Consider the following 13,475-nt stretch of genomic DNA (forward strand, 5'->3'; position numbering starts at 1 on the left):
ACCTCCCCCATTAAGATGCAGCCCGTCTCGGCAGTAGAGCTGGTAGCCGACTGTGAAGTCAGCCCAGTTCTCTAGGAAACCAAATCCCTCCTTCTGACACCAGCTCCGGAGCCACTTGTTAAGCTCCCTCAACTCGCGCTGTCTGTCCGGAGTGGCTCGTGGCACCGGTAGTATGGCTGAGAATACTACCGTGGAGGTCCTTTCCTTCATCCTAGCACCTAATTCCCTGAACTCCCTTTTTAGGGCACTCCAATTTCCTCCTATTTTGTCATTGGTGCCGATGTGCACCATGACAACTGGGTCGTGCCCAACCCCATATGGGTAATTTGTCAATTCGCTCCGCAACGTGTCGAACACGGGCCCCCGGTAGGCAGCACACTGTTCGGCGCTCACGGTTTCCGATCACAGATTACCTTGTCAGTCTGCCTGATGATGGAATCTCCCACCACCAGGATCTGCCTCTCCTGACCCTCCATCCAGCTCCCATCCTCGCCTGAGCAGTCACTCCCCCTGCGGATAGAAGATGCGTCCTGCTCCAGCAGTGTCCCCCCTGAACTGGTACCCCCAACATCATGCAACTTGGCATATTTATTGGGGTGAACCAGATCAGGGCTGACCTCTCTCGCACTCTTCCCTCTCCCCCGCCTTCTAACAGTAACCCAGCTCCCCACCTCGGGATCCTGCTCCTCCGACCCCCCCTCCTCATCCAGACCACCCTCCACCACAGCCTGGTGCGTTATGTCCAGACTCCTTTCCATGACTGTTATGCTCCCCCTCGAACGCCTGTTCAAGGAACGCATACATAGCGCACGACATGCACCTGGTTGCATACCCACTCATGGAAGACATTATTTTATTACACACTTCTTATTTATTTATTTTTAATATTATTTTTATGTAAATCAAGACTACTTATTTGTGTATTTATTTATCTAAGGTTTAGTGGTTCACAAGTGGCACGCTCAATAACCTGTTTGTTAAACTAAATTTAATTTATACCACCGCCCTGGAATAAGTTGTACTATCTCCCAGTGGTTAGCTTACACAATGCCACAATATTAAATAAAAGACAAGGATATTACAAAAGGGCAACATATGACTGAATGCTATTTCTAAAATTCTCTTATTGGGTAATTAGAAAAGTGTGGACTGTAAAATTGCTAAAAAAATGCAAAGCAGGAGGATGTTTTGATAATGATTTTCTAATGCAACAATTATATTTTGACCCCCATAAGAGAATACCTGACATTATTCTACAAATTCAATAAATACATCGGACATTAAAGATTAATAGCTTCTCAACCACTATAAAGCCTAATTAAAAGAGAAACGGAGCTTAACAATTTGTTTTACAGACAGCTCTGTAGTGTGAAGGTATTAGGAGTCCTTCACGCAAAGACGAACTCTGATCTTCATACTGCAATCTAGAATAACCAAAATTAGAGTAAAATGCCTTACACAAATATTATTTAACAAACTATACTCCAGTGTAAGATTGACACTGCCATATATACAAAAATGATACTGTGCCATTCTTGAATCATGCAAATACACTGAACTGTTTTTGTTAAACTTGACTTGTTAAAAACATGACTTAGGGGTCTATTCACAAAGCAGTCGAAGGATCTAGCCGTAGCTTCGGCTTGATTTAAGTAAAACAGAAGAACAGCCCTTCGGTTCAGTAGAACAGAAGGGCTGCTGTACGGGCAGCTCCCAAAGTCGGCCGGGCGGCTCAGTCGAGCCGAAGGCATATGCTTCGGCTCGACTGAACCGAGGTGAAAGCCGAAGCTGGCCGGCCGACAGCCTGTTTCTGACAGCTGGGCAGGGCCAGCCGTGATGTTACGGCTGGCTCCGGCCACTTGCAGAGAGATCAGCGTACCTGGTTACCAGCGAACCAGGGACACTGATCTCCAGACAGCCTAACTCTCCCGGGCACTCCCGCTCCCGGCCGCCCAGGAGAGAAACCCTGCTTTTTCTTTTTTATTCTGACACGAGCCGTTGGCTGGCGTCAGAATAAAAAAAAAAATGTTCATCATAGGAATGCCTTGCTAGATTCCTATTGGCTATTTCAATTTGCAATAGCCAATAGCAAACTAGCTATAGCACCCACCCACTGCTGCAGTTCTCCATCAGGTCCCCATTAGTGATTGACACCAGCAGAGAGCGGGTACAATAGCTAGTTTGCTATTGGCTATTGCAAATTGAAATAACCAATAGGAATCTAGCAATGCATTCCTATGGCAATTTTTTTTCTTCTTTTTTTTGACGGCAGCAGAACCGCCGGCCAATAGAAAACAGTTGGGCGGAGCTAGCTGTCACTGCTAGCTCCGCCCAATCGTTTTCTATTTATTTTTTCTACTTTTTTTTCTGTTCTGCTCGGTCCCACAGAGGGGCCGAGTAGAACAGCCGAGCCGAATGCCAGAGGAAATCCCTGGTGTTCAGCATGGTCACCAGAACAAGTGTCCCCATTGGAAGATTTCCTGTCTATTTCTGTTCTGATGACAACTCAAAATGTTCTTTTGCTTTCACTTTCAGTGATATCATTAACCAGGACAAATAGAAAGGATTAATCTCCCTAATGGTGACATAGACAGCAAGACAAAAAAAACCTGGTAGGTGTGCTAATCTCTGCCCACACAGTTGCCTGCACCTGAAAATACCAGACTGACAGTACTATGTCTAATTGGCTAGCACACAATGTTTTTTATTTATATATTGATACATATTAGGGATGATCTGATACAATTTTTTCAACACCAAGTACTTTTCCTCGGGTACTTGCTGATACCAATTACTGATACGTTTTCTTAAAGGGACATGTGACTTTTTTTCTAAAACAATACAAACTAATGATTTTAGGGCAATTTCTTTATAATGATGAAGAACTGCAACCCAATCCATAACTATTCAGCAATGTATATGGCAACCAGCAATAGAGGACTACAGATCCCATCAATCCATGATTATTCAGCAATGGAGAAAGTTCAACCAACAATCATGTATTGCTGAGATTTGTAGTCCTCTATAGCCGGTTGCCATTCCCTATTACAGCTGTATACAGCAATGGAGAATGGCAACCAGCTATAAAGGACTGCAGATCCCATCAATTCATGATTATACAGCATTTATACAGGGCTGTGTGTGGTCAAACCAGGGCTGCATTTGGGTCTCACCTGGGCTCCGTGCAGATCTCACCTGGACTGCATTTGGGTCTCACCGGGGCTGCATTTGGGTCCCATCACAGCGGCGTGCAGATCTCACCAGGGCTGCATTTGGGTCTCACCAGGGCTGCATTTGGGTCTCTCCAGGGCTGTACAGGTGGGTGCTAGGCTCTCTAGGGCTGAACAGATGGGACCGAGGCTTGAGTCGGGCTCCAGAGCTGTACTGCTGGGTTTGGGGCTGTCCTCTGCTGTGCTGGCACCAGGAAGGAGGAGGCACTGTATTAAAGATAGCTGCCTGAGGTACCCAGTAGACTGCCTGAGGTCGCTAGCAAGCGCAGGAACTCAGGCAGCCAAACTTGCTTAAAAATGTAAAGGGCCGTTATCAGCCTTTAGTTTTTGAGCATTTTCACGCAAGTACATGTACTTGTGAAAATGCCCAGTATTGGCCCCCAATACTGATACTGGTATCAGTATCAGCAATACTGATACTGGTTTAGTTTTCCCTTTGTGGTTTTATTTGTGCCTTCTGATTCCCTTTTTGGAGTCCTTGCTAGCTACTTCAGCACTTGGAAAGTTACCCTGCCTTCCCCATCTCACTATAGGTCACAGAAGCTGTCTATCACATTAGGAAACCAATAGTGAGACATGGAGTGGGAGGGCTAGACAAGAGTTTGACTTTCAAACTGCTGCTTTGTAACTACCCAACTGAGTGCTCCAGATGTTTGAGTTTCCTTTTAATAAAGATGGCCATACATTTCTAGTTTTATTCTCCTTATTCAGCACTGTGGATGAAACAAGAAAAATGCTGGATTCCCCTATCCTCCCTGTTTAGCTGATTGGTTGCAGTCACTGACGGTAGACGAGTGAATAACCAAGCCGAAGTGAGCTGAACCGTGCATCTGCTAAAATCAGCTCTACATCGGCTGCCTTCAGTCAGTCGAACATGCTCCACATGTTCCGCTGAGCTGAAGTGCATAAGGAGTTCGACTCAACCGGTCCAATATCTGGATCGGCTTGGCCGAAGCTCCGGCAGCTTACTCGCTACCATTTGCCCCTATTCTCATATCCGATGGTAGCGAGCACAATTTAAAAAAAAAAGTAAATGAAAAAAAAATTTTGAAAAAGTATTTTTAAAAATGTAAAAAAATCCGAAAAAATTAAAAAAATAAGAAAATAATAAAAATATTTTAAATGAAAGAAAATAATAAAAACATTTTTAAAAATGATGCACGCTGACCCGACCGCACGCGATGAACTCCCGCCGCATTATGTCAAATCTGATAAATGCTGGCAAAATATAAGCAATTGGGCGGAGCTAGCGGTGACATCACCGCTAGCTCCACCCAGCTGTTTCCTATTGGCCGGCACCTGCCAGAGTCTTCTAGCAGGTCCCGGGCAGCTGTCAAACTAATAGAAAAAAAAAACATATCAGGGGAATCAGCAGATAACAGGGAGCTAATGCTTCCCCTGTGATCTGATGCTTTTTTTTCGTTGTATTCAGACAGCAGCCGCAAGAAGAATAAAAATCAACAGGGAATCGGCTGATATCAGGTGGGAGACAGGCTAGGATTGGACAGGGCATTTTTTAAATTTTAAATGGGGGTCCCTCCTAACATTTATAACGTTTGGGAGGAGGACCCCACGCTGTGTTTATTTATTTGTTTCCATATTGCGAAGAGAACAGTCTGCTTCGGCAGACTGTTCTCCCCGCTTCAGCTATGTGTTAAACTCAGTCAAGCCGAAGCATATGCTTTCGGCTCAACTGAGCCACTCGGCCTATAGTGAATAGCCCGTACAGCAGCCCTTCAGTTCTGCTGAACCGAAGGGGTCCTGGGGCCAAAGCTAGCTGAAGGATCACCCGAAGCTACGGCTATATCCTTCGGCAGCTTTGTGAATAACCCTCTTAGTTGCAGAAATTTAGTTACCGCTTGCAGAGCGTATTACTAAAGTTAGAAACAGTGAGCTGTTAGTAACAGATGAAGGTAAAAATAGTACCTGCTCTTAGGCAGGGCTTTTAATTTAAAAATTTAAAATGGTTGATAGATTTGCTTTAATAATATATATCAGTAGAATTCTAGCCATGTGCAAAAAAAAAGAAACAGTTCTAAGTAGTTTGTGCTTTTATTGTAATTTTTGTGATGATTCTGCACTCTTGTTTTAATATGTTTTCTTTATTCATGAAAATAAATCTGTACACATGAATGAAATATCAACTTCTTGATGAAGCATGCATCTATACCAGAACTAAAATAATTGAGAATATGCAGAATGAATAACTATGATTAAGGAATATGATTACAGACATTTTGAATCTGCTTACCCTGCTCTGTGTTTGAGCTTTTTATCTAGGATACCATCTCTGGAAACAAGTTTATTAAAGACTAAAATTCCAATTACCATGTTGACCTGTGCAACAAAAAAAGGGATTACACATACAGATCCAAATACAGTCATTCAATGTGTTAAACAAATACAATTACAATTTCATTATTAAAATATGTTTATATAAACTAAGTCATTTAATGTCACATCTGAATGATAAAAAAGACATTTACTGAGCGTATGTTTGTTGCCCAGTTTAGAATAAACATATCTATTTTTCACTTATTTAGTAAGGCAGTGCCAAGAGCAATAAAGTTATGTAGGGTGCAATAATCCAATGGTTGTTGTATGTTATGGCACACTATACTTTACTCTTTTATATACTGAATCAGTCAGCATATATGAATTATTTATTTCTTTGTAATACATTATATGAAGGAAGTCTTAGCATCACAGTGATTACATTTATTAGATAACATCATAGACTATAGATGCAAGCTTTCTAAACATGTTTGTTTTCTTCACCAGGTTTTAGGATTAGGGATGAGGTTCAGGTTGCCCTCCTGCTGGCCAATTTTACACTAGTCATACTGTGTCATATTTGATATATAATTGTTTTTTTGTTGTTGTTTCACAGGAGCCTGGACACAGATGATACAGCAGTCTAAAATTGGCCAGCAGCAGGGCATTTTAATGTGGGAGAATTGGCTGAAATGTGCTAGAGAAAAAGTACAGGTATGTGTTTTACTAAAATAAATAAGTGACCGCAGATGACAGCAATGTAATTTTGAATACAGCAGTTTAAATTTGGCTACCAGCAGGGCAGTTTTAATCAAGGATAATATTCATAACTGGTGAATTCTTAACTTGAACTGCACATGGTTCTAATTGAGTAAAGCCTTGCTTCAAAAATTAATTTTAATCTAAAACAGCCCTATAAACATACAATAATAAACATACCCCCAAAATAAATGAAAACCCCAAAATACCCAAAATATCACCTCTGAATCAAAAGTCAATTTTTTAAAGGGAAGCCTTACAGCAAAAACAAGTTTGCTATGGATAGACAGCAGTCTAAATTAACCAAATAAAGACAAAAATGCTCCCAATAAGAAGAAAACAAAAACAAAGGATCAATTGCTCAAAAAGCTACCAATCACACTTACAGTAGTAAAATTAGAGTTTCCTAACTGACCCTAACCTCTGATTATGCAGTTTGTCACGGCTCTATGGCTGCTCTGTTTCCCCCCTTTAATAGTGAAGGAGCTGACTTAACCAAAAGCCCCCTTACTGGCCCTTCTAAGCCTGCTGTCCAAGCCCTGCAGCTGAGATGATGCGACCAAGTGCCAAGGTATATAGTCATGTGGAAGACCAAAGAAGCACCTTCTGGTAAAAAGAAAATTCTAGGACTCTTTTTTATCCTTTATGAAAACAGGGGGGCAGGATTGGCTGTTAGGTTATTGTTGTTTTTGATTAACTACATGTTCAAGTTAGGTATTTTAAAGGTGTATACAAATTATTTTAGAGAAGCTTATTTCTTATGCAACATTTTCCTTTAGAGGTAGATTTAGAAAGTGTATTTATTTCACAAAAATATGAATTTATATCTATATATATTAGTGTATTAAGTTTTTCCAATTTTTTACTATTTTTTTCTTTCTAATACTTTCTTATAGTTCAGTGCTTTAAAAGACAAGAGTAATAGCTTTTTATTTACATTCACTATATGGAAATATTCTTAATCCATTATATTTATTTTTTCTCCCTACAAGGACAATAGTTAATAGTTAATTATCTTGTCATATGCAAGAACACTCTACTACATATTAATAGATACCTTTTGAGTAACATTGGCATTCATCAAGTGAAATATTTATTTTGCATATTGATGATTCTAGTGTCTTCTGTAGCTTAATTATGCTGCTAAGCAAGCAAAGCACTGAAAATTCATTGCCCTTGTCCAACAACTTAAGTTGCTAGGCATAAAGATAGGTATATTGCATTAAATGCGTTTATGTCAGCATAAACCTGTACAAAAATAATTCTCATTTAAAACTAAAGCCAGCAATATGATTTGCCAGCAAATATATTTTATTGCATGGGCCACCTTCATAACCCAAATCCACACTGGGCTGCACTGGTATAATTTAGTAATCCAATTCTTTATTAACATTTAAAAATCCTTTTACAGAACTTCAATCTAAACAAAAATGTGTCTACAGTTTCTACTGGTGGAGCTGTTTAGATCACTAAACATTATAAGGGGAATGTATCAAAACTGGAACAGACAAGATCTGGAGCAGCTGTGCATGGCAACCAATCAGCGTCTCTGTTTCATTTTCAAATCTTAACCGAACTAACTGAAGATAGAAGCTGATAGGCAACTACTTCAGTTTCTGTCTGCTCCAGTTTTGATACCCCCCCAACCTTATGTATTTCCAGTTTTATCTCAGTTTCTAAAGCTAGAAAGACTGGTGATATGCAAATGATCTGGTTTCGTAAACTAAACACCCAGAATTATTTGTTGTCAGTGCAATCCTGCTTTAGTATATTAGGAGTCAATGGAGGCCATGTTATGTCTGTGCCAACCCACACCATTATTTTGAGTGACCCTTGAGGAAAAGGAAATTTTTTTTCCTGACCTACAAAGGATCATCTTTCTGTAATTACATTGGGATTATGTTATCTGAGTGTGTTGTTTATGCTCTTGATAAGACTAATAGGGCCTGTGTCAATGAGAATTTGTTCATGTCAGGACTGGTTCTCCCCTATACAAGTCAACCAGAATGCAAAAGCAGGTTGAAGCAGGTTGATTCACTTTAGAAGAAGGTCAACCACATTTCATAAGGAGGTCAACTGCTGGTCAATGAACTGTAATTGACCTGCATTTACCCATTGACACAACCTTAGGATTAATTAGTACAAATCGGGTTAGCTTGAGCTTATTTAAATAAAAACACAATTTGGTATGTAATGGAATTATATATGTTGCTTTTGTTATACTGCTTGTATTTTCATGTAATTGTGTACATTGTATATATTTTTATCTACTACACTTAAAGGTTTGTAACACCTTTCCACATTAAACCAGATCACCACTTTAACAAAATAGAAGGCTGACCATCCATTTTAGTTCTTATATGGTTGCACTTGCCACACATTATGCCACACATTGCATGATTCAATAGAGTTAGGTAAGAACATTATTGTCCAATATTTTACAAACTGATTTTAAGAGCTAGGTCATTATCATTTGTATCTTTAAGAGGACAGTAAAGAAGTATTTGTTTACCAAAACAACAGCAGCAGCAGGTCCAACAAAGGCATACAGTAGTCCACCTTCAAGTGACAGCCAGCAACTAAAAATGAAGTTAACAAAGAAATAATGTGCATTTCTAAAACATTGGGATACTATTTATTATACATTGCCATCGATCAATGAAACCTAACAAATGATCGATGCCTTACAAAATGCAATTGTGAGTGTTAAATTATAAGTCCAATTTTGCTCCCCAACTACCCATACCATCTTCATCACAGGGAAAAAAAACATACCACATACGCAGCACTTGGCCCAGTCTGTCCTTGATTAGACAATACATGACCTCATTCCTGTGTACTGTGTCCTGTTTACAGTTTACTCCTGTTTAAAGCCCCAGTTGCATGGACAAGTATGACTAAACAGGCAGTCAGTGGGCAGTGAGCTTGTAAACACTCTGTGGCCCTGGAGCGGCTAGGAAGTTTGCTGCAGCCAAAGACTGATGCTTTATATTTACCTGTGATAAGGAGGGTGGAAGGAACTAGGTAGTACAAAAGTGTACTTATACTTTAAAGGTCACAGGATTGGTCCAGATACAGTAGTGGGTTTGACTTTACTTTGTAAATAGTAACTGATATGTAAATATTTTAATGTAGCATCATTTTATAGAATACACCAGAATTTTAGAATGATTACATAAATAAATTATCAACATGGCTGCACACATTCTCAAAATCCCTGTGCCACGAACTATGCTGAAATTCAATATGTCACTCCAAGAGTACATAGGCAGAAGAATATGTTAAAAACACAGTGTAAAGGATCTGAGTAGGACATGTTGCTAATCAGCTATTTTCCCTGCTTCTGTCTGCAATAAACAGTAAATTAGTGTTTCTTGTAGCCAGGTAGTACATGAAAAATATACTTCAGCACCTGTCCTAGCTGCCCTGATGAAGTTAAAAGTGATTAGGGCTCTAGCAATGGCTGTAAACATCTCCCCTAAATGGGCAATTGTTCAATTTGCAAAACAAAGCAGCATATGACTTTCCATGTCAATCTTGCTTTTCTGTCTAATCCATTGTTTGAGTATTTGGTAGGCTTAAAACAATTGAAAACGTTGAATTACTTATCCTTCTTTTCCAGGGCTGAACATCACAGTTTTTATCTTAAAATAAGGTATTTGTGTGTGTGTGTGTGTGTGTGTGTGGTATCCCAAGTAAAATTCTGCAACAGGGTCTTATGGCTTTTAGTTCCATGTCAAAAATCTTTTCAGAAACACAGAAGGTGCTAAACTTAAAATCCCTGAATATACCTACAGTTTAGATCCATTGCATTCCTAGGGAAAACTCTGGCTACATATACAGATACATGATATAATTACCACAGTCCTCTAATTGCTTTTAAAAGTGAGTTGGTATTTCAAGATCAAGATCAAGCTATAAAGGTTAAAGCTAATAAATAATAGTCATATAACTTACTAGTGTGGAGTTCCATATCCCTTTGCTTTGGTAAAGCCCATTGATATAGCCACAACTAATGCTGGCAGGCCTAAAAAAAAAACAAAAAAAAAAGCTTTTCACCACAGCTTTTCCATTCACAGTGTTCCATTAGACATTGGAAACATTTACAATATACAACCATGTTATAATTCAAACAAATAGTAATAATTAGTAAGAGTATTACATTTTTATACTAATATATCAGTGAATGTGACATTAAATAAAAATTCACAGGTGGTTAATCATTCCCTGTAATCAAAAATGCAAGCACCCGATTTACCTACAGTGAATACTTGGTGAATTTTATAACTTTTTTATACAGTATATATGACGGAAAATGTAAATCAGTTTGATTGTATCTTAAAAAATATTATTGTGGCACATGTCAATACTGCAAGTATGACAACAATCACATAGAGGGTTATTCACAAAGCTGTCAGAGGCAGCCGTGTGAATAACCGAACCGAAGTGAAGTGACCTGAACACTGTTCGGCTATTCACTTCAGGCTTGTACGGCTGTTTTCAGCCGTACACCAACTGAAATCAGCCGTACATTGGCTTGCTTAGGCTGGGTTCGAGTCGGTCAAACATGCTCAGCATGTTCGGCCGACCCGAAGTGCAGAAGGAGTTCAACTCAGCAGATCCAACATCTGGATCGGCTGAGCCGAACCTCCGGCAGGCTACTCGCTGCTGTTTCGGCCTATTCTCATAGGGGCCGAACAGCAGTGAGAGAATAGCCGAATGCCGCTCGACGGCATTCGGCTCGGCTATTCTGCTTGGTACCTCTGTGGTACCGAGCACAAAAGAAAACCGGTTAAAAAAGTAGGAAAAACAAATAGAAAACAATTGGACAGAGCTAGCAGTGACCCTAGCTCCGCCCAACTCTTTTTTTATTGGCCGGGACCAGCTGTCATTACAATAACCAGGGGACGCTGATCTGTCATTGCAAGTGGCCGGAGCCAGACGTGAGATGACAGCTGGCTCTGCCCAGCTGTCAGTAGTAGGCTTTTGGCCCGCTTCGGCTTTCACCTCAGCTCAGTCGAGCCAAAGCATATGCCTTTGGCTCCACCAACTTCGGGAGATGTACGGGCTATAGTGAATAGCCCGTACAGCAGCCCTTCGGTTCTACTGAACCGAAGGGCTCCCGTTACCGAAGCTAGCCGAAGGATCAGCCAAAGCCACGGCTGGATCCTTCGGCAGCTTTGTGAATAACCCTCATAGACTTGAGGTGATTATAGATAATTGTATGGATGCCAGTGAAAAGATGTTGGTCTATGGGTCACAAGTAGGTATGAGTGAACCAGGCAAAGTTTGATTCACAGGAGGTTTGGCAAAACCAGGGAAAAATCCATTAAACCCTGTGCTAATAGCACATTTTTCACAGTGTGGGTGTTTTTATTTGCTTTTTACTTTTTTTTGACTGAGTAAATAGGTTAATTTCCTTTATAAAGCAGCCTCTAAGCTCTAATCCTCTAAGTATAGAGGATTCTTGCTCTCTGCGAGACCTCTGCAGTGAGACTACCACTTCCACACAGACAGAAAATGTCCTTCTCTACAGCATGCTGGCAGGGGAGAGGCTTTTCTACTCATAGTTAATGCTATCTGAATTGAACAAACTAAAGGTGGCCATATAGTAATTAAAAAAACATACGATCTGCCCATCTTGGACAGGCAGATGGTACTTGCGATCATCGCAAGCCCGCCCCCCTGAGAGACGGGCTTGCGCTGACAGCAATGCTGAATGGGCAGTGTGCGCGTGCGCACACCGGCCCGTTTGGCATTTGTCTCCTGAGCATCATTCAAACCAGCCGAAAATCGTACGATTTTCGGCTGGTTTTCTAACATGCTCCTTAGACAAAAGACGTGCGACCGTACAGTAGAAATGGTTGCACGTCTTCATTCACACTGCACGATTCTCGTACGATCGTGGGATTACCCGCGATTCTCGTACGAGAATCGTGCAGTGTATGGGCACCTTAAGAATATACACATAATTTGGTTTGATGCATCTGGGATGTATTAAGCTGATTTAATCTAAATGATCAGTTAGGCTCCAAAACTGCCTCAAAAAGTATGACAAATCCAACATCCATTATGATATATGTACTAGAAAGATTTTTTATCACCTCCCATATTTTCACATGGCAACATCAGGAGAATAGGTGCGACTAGCCCCAAACCTTGAATCTAATACAATCTGCTAACAAATATATGTACTCTCAGATTGGAAGCCATAAATATGCGATCGACCTTTTGCATATGCCTGAATACAGAATTATTTGTAAAATATATTGTAAGGTGTCCAACAAGCTTATGAATTGGTTAGAAATGCATTTTTAACTGCCTCCGGGCCGGCCGAAGTAGAAAAACGGCCGGCCCGGAGCTCTCTAGATCTGAGCGGGCGTCTCTAGACGTCCGCTCAGACAAACCAGCTATACAATGCATTATATTAAATGATATATGAGCAGTGCAGATGTGGCCATCTATTTGCCAGAAATGAATAATTTATGGTGCAGTGTATTTTTCAAACGCTGTTAGATTTCTGCAGTGGATAAATTACATAGAGGTTGCTAGGTTACAACTATTATTTTTTTATTTCTTTAGAAAGCATAAATGTAATCTAGACTCGCAGTCATTTTCTCATGTCTTTTTACTTGATAACATGTATATATTTCTATTCAGTTGTTGAGCCATGAAAAGCAACAGTGTTCATGTGTGCAGATGGTTTACAAGTTTACATGTTCCTCTGTATTCATCTCTATAATCTACTATATCTGTGCAACTGGAGAAGACATGTAGTCAACTCATGTGAGCTTCAGAATGGGGGTTTATTGACCTTGAGCAGTATTTTATCTAGCAAATTGAGTACATTTATTTTGAGCTCGGCGTGATGTAATCAATATAATCAGCAGGTCAGAATGATATTGCAGTTTTCTATTATGTGTGTGACCCTGCAGTCTTTTATTTTGTTAGAAAACACAAAGGTGGATAATAGAGAATCCAAGAAGTCTCACAGCTGAAAAGCACAGTTCAAAATCTCAAAGATTAAAATACTCAAAGCAAACAACAAACAAAAAGTTTTTTCCTGAAATTCAGTTACTTAGAAAAAGAGTAGCTATAAACTCTTGTTTTTTTAAGAAATGGAGAAAGGCATTTTATCTGTTACCTATGACATTCAGTATACCATTAAACTGGATCTGAACTCAAAACCTGAAGATTTGCTATGTTATTGCA

At 40.0% G+C, this 13,475-nt stretch overlaps 1 protein-coding gene across 1 annotated transcript in view; it reads right to left on the reverse strand.

Annotated features, from left to right (window-relative positions):
* ADGRB3 (adhesion G protein-coupled receptor B3) overlaps positions 1 to 13,475 on the reverse strand; it is a 790,044-nt gene that overhangs the window by 100,896 nt on the left and 675,673 nt on the right. Inside the window, exons 21-23 of the mRNA XM_018560884.1 lie at positions 10,221 to 10,290; positions 8,776 to 8,842; positions 5,482 to 5,567 (exon numbers count right to left, since the gene is read on the reverse strand). Coding sequence (XP_018416386.1) covers positions 5,482 to 5,567; positions 8,776 to 8,842; positions 10,221 to 10,290 — 223 coding nt within the window. The remainder of the gene's footprint in view (positions 1 to 5,481; positions 5,568 to 8,775; positions 8,843 to 10,220; positions 10,291 to 13,475) is intronic.

The sequence above is a fragment of the Nanorana parkeri genome, unplaced genomic scaffold, assembly GCF_000935625.1.
Source record: "Nanorana parkeri isolate BGI_ZX_2015 unplaced genomic scaffold, ASM93562v1 scaffold484, whole genome shotgun sequence".
NCBI lineage: Eukaryota > Metazoa > Chordata > Amphibia > Anura > Dicroglossidae > Nanorana > Nanorana parkeri.